This window comes from Trematomus bernacchii, unplaced genomic scaffold, assembly GCF_902827165.1.
Source record: "Trematomus bernacchii unplaced genomic scaffold, fTreBer1.1, whole genome shotgun sequence".
NCBI classification, from domain to species: Eukaryota; Metazoa; Chordata; class Actinopteri; order Perciformes; family Nototheniidae; genus Trematomus; species Trematomus bernacchii.
The window spans coordinates 2,277,538-2,289,610 of record NW_022987644.1 but is presented as its reverse complement, the minus strand read 5'-3'; the positions used below and the strand labels follow the sequence as shown (position 1 = coordinate 2,289,610).

The 12,073-nt window shown below is 38.9% G+C and overlaps 2 protein-coding genes across 2 annotated transcripts in view; one reads left to right on the top strand and one right to left on the bottom strand.

The window, feature by feature from the left end:
• LOC117485255 (nuclear cap-binding protein subunit 1) overlaps positions 1-5,340 on the bottom strand; it is a 13,354-nt gene extending 8,014 nt beyond the window's left edge. The window contains exons 1-8 of the mRNA XM_034133821.1: positions 5,165-5,340; positions 4,153-4,241; positions 3,917-4,017; positions 3,680-3,836; positions 3,266-3,373; positions 2,949-3,070; positions 2,730-2,799; positions 1,293-1,508 (exon numbers count right to left, since the gene is read on the bottom strand). Of these exons, the coding sequence (XP_033989712.1) occupies positions 1,293-1,508; positions 2,730-2,799; positions 2,949-3,070; positions 3,266-3,373; positions 3,680-3,836; positions 3,917-4,017; positions 4,153-4,241; positions 5,165-5,201 (900 nt within the window). The 5' untranslated portion in view covers positions 5,202-5,340. The remainder of the gene's footprint in view (positions 1-1,292; positions 1,509-2,729; positions 2,800-2,948; positions 3,071-3,265; positions 3,374-3,679; positions 3,837-3,916; positions 4,018-4,152; positions 4,242-5,164) is intronic.
• Positions 5,341-5,703: 363 nt separating this feature from the next.
• LOC117485222 (thiosulfate sulfurtransferase/rhodanese-like domain-containing protein 2) lies at positions 5,704-11,480 on the top strand. Its single transcript, XM_034133767.1, is given in 16 exon segments — positions 5,704-6,072; positions 6,799-7,088; positions 7,253-7,361; positions 7,501-7,620; positions 8,122-8,136; positions 8,138-8,200; positions 8,202-8,229; positions 8,371-8,393; positions 8,395-8,487; positions 8,703-8,741; positions 8,743-8,787; positions 8,790-8,864; positions 9,508-9,564; positions 9,566-9,619; positions 9,621-9,648; positions 10,928-11,480. Coding segments are annotated over 16 exon segments (1,395 nt in total). The 5' UTR covers positions 5,704-5,940; the 3' UTR covers positions 11,152-11,480.
• The last annotated feature ends 593 nt before the right edge of the window (positions 11,481-12,073 follow it).

Below are 12,073 nucleotides of genomic sequence, written 5' to 3'. Positions count from 1 at the left end.
TAGCACTGGCTGCTCCTGATTCCCCCACAATTGAAGAAAGGATAGATATAGTTAATAAAATACATAATAGAGTGCCACAGTGACGCGTCCTAAAACCCGGAAGTAAACTCCTTCCGGTTCCTACGACAAAACGCAATGCAATTTCTGAAAATAGCTGGAAATAAGGTTTGTGGTTGAGACACAGGTTCAGTTCTGTTCTGCTTGAAAGCAAGTACCTGCCTCCTGCAAATTGTTAAAACAAACGCCTCAACTTGTACCATTTAGAATCTGTATGTTTGAATATGGATCTTGAAGCATGGACGTTGAAGCAGCGACCCTGCTGTAGTTCGTTTATAGCATAACGTTAGCATTTTGCTTCTGGCGATTAGAAAATTATAAAAGTAGGGTAGACATGTGGAGATTATCCAGCTATAAACGAACTACAGCCGAGTACAGCAGCACGACTTCAACGTCACGCCAACTTAAGATCCATATTCAAAACTACAGATTCTAAAATGTTACAAGTTGAAGCGTTTGTTTTAACAGTTAGCAGGAGGCAGGTACTTGCTTTCAAGCTGAACACGGGGGAAAACAAACTTAGCGGGAGTGTTTACGTGTTCGGTGTAATGACGTACAACGGCCTCGACAACTTCTGTAGTCCTATTCAGCCACATGTGGGGTCACTGCTGATGGATTTAATGTCGTAGAACAAAATGTGATCCGTCTCTTCAATGTGTGTCAACAACAGACCTTATTTCCAGCTCTTTTCCAAAATCCTATGGAGAAATCCCATTGCTTTTTTGTTGAGGGAACCGGAAGTGGTAAAATGCTAACTTACTTCCGGGTTTTAGGACGCGTCACTGTGGCACTCTATGGAAGGTACATGTATCGCCTACAGATGAATAGATTTACTGAGCTATGGTCGGATTGGGTTTCCTTTCTTCGCCAAACACGGCCACATTTCATAGAATTAACAAACTACTGACGAGCCGATAACCAGTTCTATCACCAAACGAAAAAGATTGCTTGGTCTATTTACCAAAATATTGTAATTTCGTGTTTGTTTGACTGTTATTACACCTGCAGGATTGTCCCTCACTATGTCAATGATGCCTCTGTTACGAAACATCCCTTCTGTTATTGTATAAAGTTCATGAACATTGTATAAGATGCACATCAGAAAGGACAATGAGAAGGGGAGGGTTTCGATGTATACCGGTATAAGGTTTACTACTCCCTGTAACTTCAAGTATATTTCATTGTAACTGCTGAAATGTCCTCAACTGTCTTCTAAATAAAGAATTGTGTTGTACCTCTGGGGCGTCGGTGTAGTCGAACATGCGGAAGACGACGTGGGGCATGGGGTACTGGGCGCCGGGGATGTGTCCCGGGGGGGTGAAGGGGGGCAGGTTGTGCTGCAGGGCTTCACACAGCACGCTGTCGAAGGCGATGTACGGACGCAGGATGTGGCGCTCCTGCCAGCGGTCCTTCTTCAGCTTCTGGATCTGAGCCCACAGGCAGTCCAGGTACTGAGGGGGGACGGGGGGGACGGGGGTATTAAAACAACTTATTGAACATATTTAGAACATACAAAAGCTCGGTGAGGATATCATCAAGTTATCAACATAAGTGCAAAGAACATTGAAAATGACATGAATTCACAATAAGACAAAAAACATAAATAATACATCCAATAAGAGCCAGGGGGAAAAACATTTAAGAAGCTTACTTAATAACTATTTGGAAATGTCCCTGTAAATCTTTATCGACAGGTTACAAGATTGTATTTTTCTAAGGGACAGAAAAAAAGGACTTGAACTATTTTATGAAACAGGGAAAGGATGGCTTGCCTCCTCCCCATTTACTACAATGTAAATGGTATTTACCTAAAATAATCGGAAATTGAAGGATCCAAATGATCAATATAATATAAAAGTGATATATTTGGAAGGCCAGAATATGTATTAATTCAAGTAATAACCACACTTCCTAAAAAACTGACCCCAACCAGGGTTCATACACTTTTTCACCAATGATTTTCCATGACTTCTCCATGACCTTTACCTAATTTTCCATGACCAAAGAAATGACTCTTTCTCAGCGTACCACTGAAAATGGTTTATTTTAACATGGAACAGGAAAATAAGGTCTGCATATGAAACATGTTGTGCGTATCTAAAACAAATCAAATAGTAGGCTTACTAGCTTCTACACGCTAAAGCAACTCAAATCTCTCACCAGCAAAACACCTCGTCAGTTAAATGCCATTTTACGTTTCATTACTATACAGTATTTATTATCATTATAGTATTACTATTTCGGCGATTAGATAAAATATAAATTATATTTGATGCAACTTTAGTTTCATTTCCATGACTTTTCCAAAACTTTGGGGAAAATATTGTTTTCCATAACTTTTCCAGGGCCTGGAATTAGCATTTTGAATTTCCATGACTTTTCCAGGTTTTTAATAACCGTAAGAACCCTGCAATATGTTCAACACCCTTTGATGGACATTTGATATGGGAATAACTCCATATTTACATTTAGGAATGACTTCTGGACATTAAAACGCCTCAGGTGAACCTTATTAGATAGCGGGAGTATTTGTCCACCATTGTCATAGTTCCTCATGAAATTAATTCTACAATCGGTGAGCATTTTTACAATGTCATGCAAATGTGATTCACAATTATTCTTGTTTCCAAAATATAATAGGGGAAAATGTAGTTCTTTGATCCTCCTCTCACCTCCTCCTGTAGGTGGGGCTTCTCGGCGGTCCACACCTGCAGCATGGAGACGTGAGTCTTCACTCGCCGCCTAGAAAGTCAAGTGAAGTGTGACGTTAAGGAAGAGCTGACTAATAACAAATAGGCTGAACAAATAACTAGAATGTCAACAAAATAAATACATATGAAAAACAAACAGGTAAGACAGGAAGGATCTAGAAAGCACGGCAGACATCTTACTTGAGGAAGCCATCGATCTGGCTGAAGAGTCGGTCCATCTCCACGTCTTTCTTCTCGTAAAGCTCCTTCCCCACCCAGGGCAGACAGGACAGAACCACGTACACATACCAGTCCGCCCGCACCTGAGGACACAATCAACACTTAAAACGTCTATCTTGACATTTATCAGGAAGGTGTAACTCTACAGTAAACATTTAGTAAGAGTTAGGAGGTATAAATCACGTTTGAGTGACGCCAAGAAGCTTCAAAACATTACAGTTGCACTTTGTTAGTTTTCATTTTTTATATTTCTTAGCTCTACACCCTCCTGTACCCACCTGTGGTACATCTTCCTCTTGAGTAACACTGATAAAGTTTTCGAACATGGCCACCATCGAAGGAGCGGCGATCACATGGCAGTTGACCAAGTCAGACAGAAAACGCACCTACAAAGAGAAGATATCGTGTCAACAGAGAAAGCGAAAGAGATGTAAGGATTATTTTAGGTGTCAGTCAAAGTCAAAGTCAACTTTATTGTCAACCTTTCAGTTTGTGTGTACAAACAGAGAGATTGAAATACCGTTTCCCACAATCCCGAATACAAAAATACAAATATATATAACAATATGTATATACCTATATATAAACAATCAACAGACACACGCATATGCACACATTAAGACATACATAAAAGCACAACAATCAATATATACAAAATAACAGTCACAGTCGATGAATAAAAGTCAGCGTACCAAGTAAACAGCTTCATTGTACAGGTTGTTTTTCAGAGTCTCCTTGAGTTGTCTGATCATGGCTTCCACAAACTCGCCCCCAAAGTTGTAGTTCCTGGCGTTCAGGAGGCCGACCAGAGTCGTGTACACAGACAGCTTCTCAGGGAGGAGGCGGGCGCTGTCACCCAAACACAACTCAGTGAGAAAAGACCACGCAACAGTCAGCATTCAACAGTGAACAAGTCGTGAGGAACTTACACAGCACATAAAATGCGCAGGATTTTGTTTTTGTAGTTTGGAAGGTCGGCCTCCAGGACACCTGCAAGTCCCTCCAAGTTGCTCTCCAGGGACGATGTACTCTGTGAAGAAAAAGTAAACAATTTGGTTTGTTTTCGCTGAACTATAGTGTTTTAAATTATATCAGAGCATGTGAGGAGAAGAGAAGAGCTCTACATAGATCTGCAGGGGCTAGATTTTCAGTGTGGATGTTTTACCTTCTCCCCCACACGACATATCAGTGACTCGAGGCGGTCTTCTATTTCAATGGGCTCCGACGTTCTCCTCCTTTTGTGTTCCTGACCTCCTGAAAGAGCAAAAGAACAACAAAATAATCGTAAAGTGAGTGGAAGACAAACATGAACTGATAGAGTAACTCAATGGCAGCCTTAATGGAAAATACACCGTAACACCATGAGATGTGTTTATGATGCCAGGCTGTAAACACATTTCATGGTTAATATTAAATAGCTCAGATTTAAATTGATTCTATCAGGTTCTCCTTGAAGAGGAACTTCAACAAATGAACATGTGAAAAGCTGAGACAATGAGTCATTAGGTTCAATATGACTGACCCTGAATTAGTAGGGACTACAGATGGAGTTGATGATGGTGTTACAACTTGACAATTATGTCTGTTATCTAGCAAACATGAATATATCCTTGCAATCAATGAAAGCAGTCATCCTTTAAAAGTCATTGGAATCTAAAAGTAACATAAACATCTTTGATGTTGCACTTTTAAATAATTACAGTTCAGTTTTAAGGTGGATTTAAGGTGGATTTCCCCTTAACTGCTAATCAATAAGTACTTTTAACTGGCCATGCGTCAGTGGTTTATGGATATTCTTGTGGATAGTAAAACAAAGCATCGGTACATTTAATATAAACTACTCCAAGTGAGGTATTTGTATTATTCACATCACTTGGTTGCCGCCCCCATACGAACCACACAGGTTAACATTAGCTAACCTAGCAGCTAGTGCTAACATGCACCGGTTAACACTAGTAAAAGAAAATCTTCTAGCTGTCAACCCGCTATACCGACACCACAAATCAACCCGTATTTACTGTGAGACATGTTAATGTTACAATAAAAATACTTAAACTTAAATTCGTGAAGTAATTAATAACCATAATTGCATCAAAGTGATTAAACACGCTAACGTTAGCTCGTTAGCACAACGTCAGATTGTGCTAGCTGTACACATGTAACTAACGGTCACTAACCGTCATTCTCGCTCTCGCTGTGTCGTCTCCTGGACATTTTGTTACTCCGTTTCACTATAAATGTAAGGAAAGAATATGAAATAAACTAATAATGCAGTTGCAGGGCTTCTAGATCATTCAGCCTGGACGCTATTCGTGGAGCAGAAAAATACTAGCGGTCCGATTCAAGTGATGGACATCCGGGGCAACAGGAAGGTGCATCGTTTTTAATAACATATATATATTTTCCCTTTATTTTTCAAGAACATCATATATTTTGTATTCAAGAAAGTTGCCATCAGGGGTAGACATATAGAAAAAATACATTAAGGAATACAGTTTCCTATTTCAGATTCATTACAGCCAAAGAATCACAGTCAGGACAGTTAAAAGGAGCACCGAGGAAGATGATGTATCATATTATATAAGACAGAGTTAATAAAGATAATTTTACATTTTATTTTATTTATTCCGTCCTCCATAGATAATTCTGGTCCCCACTCCAGTACAGTAGGTGGCAGTAAATGCACATAAAAGCTGTTTTTGTGAAACAACAGAAGAAGTTGAAGAAGGTGCACCCTCCATTTTCGTCCGATGTCGATATTTACTAAAGCACGTTTGGTGACAGTTGTGTGTTTAAAACCTATATAAAGCTATTTTTAAGACGTTATATTTAATATTTTCCAACATCAATTAACATTGAATGTCCTGGTAATGCATAACTTCTACATGTAGAGAAGAAGTTTCTTATAACTTAGATTATAAGTGATTACTAGATTGTTACAGATCCTAAAAACATGGCAGAGGATAATACATCTTTCTCAGAGTTCATGGACTTAGACCTTGACACTCGGACATGTAATGGAGTGAGACAGGAGAAACAGCTGTCTGCCTCACAGAGAAGGTGCTACAGCTTGTGCAGGAGGAAGGTGAGTAAACAATAAAAAGCTGATTGATGTTGTTTGCTCTCAACGCGTTGCAAGATAGGTAAACACAGCTAGGATCATGTGTTTTAGTGGGTCTGCATGTATAGTAACATATAGTTGCAGTGTTTGCAGAGGTGGGAAGTTACTAAGTATACTAACTAGAATACTGTACTTAAGATTACCTTTTTTTTGTTTTACTTATGGTGGGATTTCTGCAGGGATCTGTACCAAAATCCCAAGTGTTTTCTGAGGTGTGTTTATGTGAATATGATGTGTGGGTCAGGGCACATCAGTGCAGCACATCAGTATTTACTTTACACATTTTGCCTATAACATTTATTACACCTCCTGCTATTTGTAAATTGTAATATGACATATTTTGATACAATTTCAGTCAAATGGTCACCTGTAAAATAATTGAGAAAATATAATTCTGCTACTCAAAATGATCTTTATTTTTTTATTGTGTCCCACATCAATGTTTCCCCCCATGTATGTGTATTACTATCTCATTAAAAGTTATATCTTCTCAGTTAAAATACGTAAATAAGGAATAAAACAAACATTTTCAGAAGGGCACATCACTCTTGATTAAACCCCTTCAACTCACATTTGTCAATAGACATGGCTTTCTATGAAAGGTCACAATTAGGTTGGAAAGCCATAATATTTGTATAAAATAAGTTGAATTTTCCACATTCAGAGCACCTCGTTGTTTCCCCTTCACAGTCGTTTGCTGGCTTTGTGGCGTCCAAGAGGAACAGCAGTCAGGAGGAGGGGGACTCCTCTTGGTGCTGCTGTGGTCAGACCTTTAGAGAACACTCTGCCATTCACAAACACGTGGCCCGGACTCATGATCCTGAAATACAGCGACTCACACAGGACGCTTATCAGTGTCTGTTGAACCAGCTGGAAGAAGAAGCTGAAACACAGCAGCTGAACGAGTGTGAGGCAGAGCCGGTGGACATTTCTGCCTGGATACCTGACACCAGGCACATCTCTGAGGAGCAGCTCCAGAAGTACTGATCACATTTTGATTCCCTCTGTCTAGGTTTAGTTGTATATTCCACAGTGAAAATTCATCTTAAAATCAAGTTAACATTTGTAATTTCTAAAATATTGATTACATTTTCTATCTTTTTCTATAAATACTGATATCTGTAATTGTTATTCTTCTTTTCAGAGGTCCAGGCAAGGTTCTCCTCTATTACCGTTACTGTCAAATTGAGGATCCACATGTCATCTGTGCTTGGCAGAGAGCTTTGTGTGAGAAGCTGCACTTAACTGGCAAGGTGATTCAATTCTCCTATCCTGCCTCAAACTTAGATACTACAGAATTTTACATAGGCAAACATATAAAGACACATGTTTTATAGTTATAAAAAGTATATCTCAGTTGAACCGTCCTTTTGAAATATATCCTGTTCTCAGGTGAGGGTGGCGACTGAAGGCATCAATGGAACAGTCGGAGGCACCAACATGGCGACCGACGCTTACATCGACGCAACGCGATCACACCCTCTCTTCAAGATGGAAAAGGATGATTTTAAGGTCAGTCCTATGTTGGAGGATGTGTTTTTTATTAGACATACATTACATACAGTAATGTTTCTACACAGCACATTGCATCAATATGTCTGTTTTGTGTTTCCACCATAAGCCACAGCAGACAGAGTTTTAAGCCTGTGACATAACATTAAAGAATCATATGACGTTCAAAATGAGGAACGCACCAATATTGGATATTAGGCCGATACTGTCTCAATGTCTGGATCAAGACAACGGGCCGGTTTCAATTTGATTGAATTTTATTCTTTTTACATGATATAAACGGGAACGACCAATTTGTACCTGCATTAAAAAAGGCAAAAAATGTTCATTCCTGTTCATTTTATAAATGAGTTGGGGCAGTGGGGGCATACTGTACAGATATTAATTAAAACACCACAGCCCAGGTATCAAAAATGCAAAAGTAAACAAGCCCTTTATTCTTTCTCTATGCCAATTCTATGTATTTGAAGTGTTTGTCCTTGTCTCTGTGTGTGTGTTTAGACAAGTGATGGTGGTTGCAGAGTGTTTTAAAGACCTGAGGGTCGGAGTCTATAAGGAAATCGTCCCAATGGGAATGGAATCCTGATGTGGTGTCCTACCAACCTGGCGGTATAGTTTGTGTTATTCTGTTGTCACACATAACAGTTTTCCTATTTTTACATGTTATTTTAGCTCTTATATTGTGGTAGGAGTTTTGTTCGTTACAGCTGATTTTGTGATGATGAGTTATGTATCTGTCTCACCTCTCAGGAGTTCATCTGGAGCCGGAGGAGTGTTCACAAAGAGGTGGAGGCTCTCTTGGCTAAGCGGACGAGAGCAATGACACCAATCCTCCTGGACTGCCGCAATTTTATGAGAGTTAAAATTGTAAGTTATAAAAGGGTTTTTTCACCCAAAACATTACATTTTTTGGCTAATTATACATTTGAATGATATTGAGAAAGATACATTCCTGCTAGATCCTTAAAAAATGTTCACTAAAATGGAGAATGACAGTTTCCTCACACCTACAGTATCATAAATTAAAGAAATCCAGGTTTTACTTACTGTCTTTTTGAATGTGTTAATGTTTTTCCCTCCAGGGCCAGTTTACTCAGTGTCTCGCCCCGAGCATCCGTAAGTTTCAGCTACTTCCCCGACTACGTGGACCAGAACCTGGATCTGTTCAGAGGAACAAGAGGGTGTTGATGTACTGCACCGGGGGGATCCGCTGTGAGCGCGGCTCTGCCTACCTCCGCTCCAAAGTGAGAGGACTCGTCTTGGATTTAAACTAAAGAAAGCCAATTGGACACTTTATTTAATGTATTGTTTAAATAGCTAACAGGAATGCCTCGTCCTGCAGTAACTCACATTTGCTTTTAGTCTCTTGCTGAGTCATTGTCTGCTTGTCCTTTGACCAACACTCAGTTAACAGTCAAGGCAGGACACTACAGGTGAAAGGGGTAAAAAATACTAAGCGATATCACCATGAAACTTCCCCCAGTTGATTACTAAAATCAAGACAATTTTATACAATAGTTAGTTTTCTGAAATGTTTGTGTTTCAATATTTGCTCATTTGCATAGATGTCCGAAGCAGAAAGCTTAGGTTCAAAACTCTTGTTTTGTTTGTTGACACATTAGCGTCAAAGGATTTGACTGAAGGACTCTTAGGTAGGTATTTTTTGTCCTCTCCATTAATACGAACAATTCTGTCAACAACCATTAAAAAACAGTTTGGCCATGTTTTAGGAACAAATGTGTACATTGTGAACACATCCCTCTGCAGAAATAACTCATTATATAGATAGGAATAATACCAACACGGAATAAATATTTTAGGAAAATATTTGTATTGTTAAATCTTCTATAATTTTTGTTTAATGTATCTGTTTTTTGTTACCTGTAGGATGTGTGTAAAGAGGTGTACCAGCTGAAAGGTGGAATCCACAGATATCTGGAACAGTGTCCCAGAGGGTTTCTACAGAGGAAAGCTTTTTGTGTTTGATGAACGCTACGCCCATCTCCTCCAACAAAGACATCATCTCAGGTTAGATTGTGCATGAATCAGCACCAATTAATTGATTAAATACAGACCGAATAACATCACAAATAACATGAAAAGCACTAAGGCAGGGGTGTCAAACTCAATTTCATCACGGGCCACATCAGCATTATGGTTGCACTCAAAGGGCCGGTTGTAACTTTAAGACTATATAAAAAGACATTATAAATATTGAATATATATAAAATAATGTATTATATTACATTATTGCCTCTGCATTGGATTATTATCGGATAGGGTAATAACTTCATAATTAACTACGTCTGAAAGCAGAAGTCTAGTAAGAATGTCACAATATGATTTTAAAAGAAAAGCCACATTCTGGAAAAACATTGATTGTGACATTTTGGAAAAAGGAGAAGTGGACATTTTGAAAAAAAAAATCTATTTAAAGCTAATTCTAAGAAAAAGGCATATTTGGACAAAAAAAGTCAAATTTGAGATGCATTGTGGGACATGTCGTTTATGGGCAACGTGCTTCTGTAAAGTAGCATGTAACCGTATAATAAACATATTATATTCTTTGCAAGCTCTTGTGGGGCCACATAAAATGAAGTCGCGGGCCGGATTTGGCCCCCGGGCCTTGAGTTTGACACACTAAGGCCTTTGTAAACTCCCTACTACTCCTCCTAGTAAACTGAAACTAAAATGATAAAAACATTTCATTTTTTATTTTTGTTTTGGATAGCTATTTCTGAAATAAAAAAATAATTAAGAGTATCGAGAAACATGAATAAACACTGACATGCAGTTCCAGTGGTTCCCAACCTTTTTTGTCTCGTGTACCCCTTGAGCTGGTCGCCATTCTATAAGTACCCCTCACTCATCTGTGATTATTCGCCTACATTTTTTTCGTGTATTAAACCCTATGTTATCGTGTTTAACCCAACTTTTCCTAAATGAAAATCACGTATATAAATCACATTTAATACAAATGCATTTAAACTTGAAATGTACACTTGTTGTAAGGTAAAAAAATATGTTAAGACTACTTATTTAGGAAGCCAATAATGTATTTTTTTAGGACATGGCCCCTCCCCTCAGAACAGTCACTTTTATCCGTCATATTGAAAAGAAACATTGTTATTTTCTGTATTTCTGTAAGACAAACAGGCGATGACTTGCGCTATTTTTAGAACGGAACGACCAGGCACCTGCGATCCCCTGAAGTACCCCTAGGGGTCCCCGTACCCCTGGTTGGGAACCACTTGTCTAATGCAACTCTTTGTTTTAGAATAAGGAACCTAATTACATCTCTGTGCAGAATGCAGGTACTGCGGCTCTCCCTGGGACCGGTACCAGCTCTGCTCCACCCGGTTCTGCTGCCAGCTGGTTCTGTCCTGTCCCGGCTGCAGACAGGACGGACGCACCGCCTGCTGCCCCGCCTGCCAGACCAAGGGACAGAACCAGAGCCAGGCGTCTGGTCCGCATCACAAAGAGGAGTGTGAGTGCACTGAAGGACGTCCCAGAATCCCTCAGGATGCGTAGCGATGGAGACGCTACGACTGGACATCAGGGCTTTCCACCACATGAATAATGATGCCTGTCCAAGGATATAAATCACAATGTATAGCTGAAATTAGAGGATGGTGCCTAGTTCATTAACTTTTTTATATGAATATTGGGAATTAAGTCAGATGTATTGTTTATTGAAGGAGTTTTATTCTTAAGAAAGTCATCTGTGAAGCTGATATTGGATGGAAACAATTTAAATTTGTTTTTTAATTGAGAAAATATAAGAATGCATCTACAAAATCAATGATTTTTATTACATGGATTTTCTGAATCGGAATGCCTCATCAAAAATAAAATCTGAGTTCCAGGTGATATAAACTTGTTATTTTCTGTGTGTGTGCTTGGTTTACTATATACTATACTATACTATATAATATGCGTATTACTAGTTACTAGTTACTAGCCAAACTGGTCATAGTTTACAGATAATGTTGTTTGTCAATTTGAGTTATGCTGCATAACAACTTGTAGATGCAACCACATCAAAAACACAGTATGTATAGCAGTTATCTGGTGCTCTGTTAACCATGCACTCTCTGGTGAAAGCAGGTTACTGAGACTACAGGTGTTGCTTCAACACTTTAGAAAACCACAAGCAGCAGCACGTCTCTCTGGCTGACTCCGGTTGACACGATTTTCTTTTTGAAAACCCCCTCATATAATTGGGGATAAAAAACTTAAAATGAAACCATGCTGAAGCAGGCCACATGAAAGAAACATACACAAAGGTACAGTACTTTTATGTTTTCATTTCCTTTATCATCTTTGTCAGTTTTCATGTTTTGAGAGATGTTGTGTCCTTGCCAGCTGACACCTCTGAGGGACAAAAAAGGTCATTTGATGCAATGATTTCAAATTAATCCAAAATGTAATGGTTTTCAAATTGTATTTCACA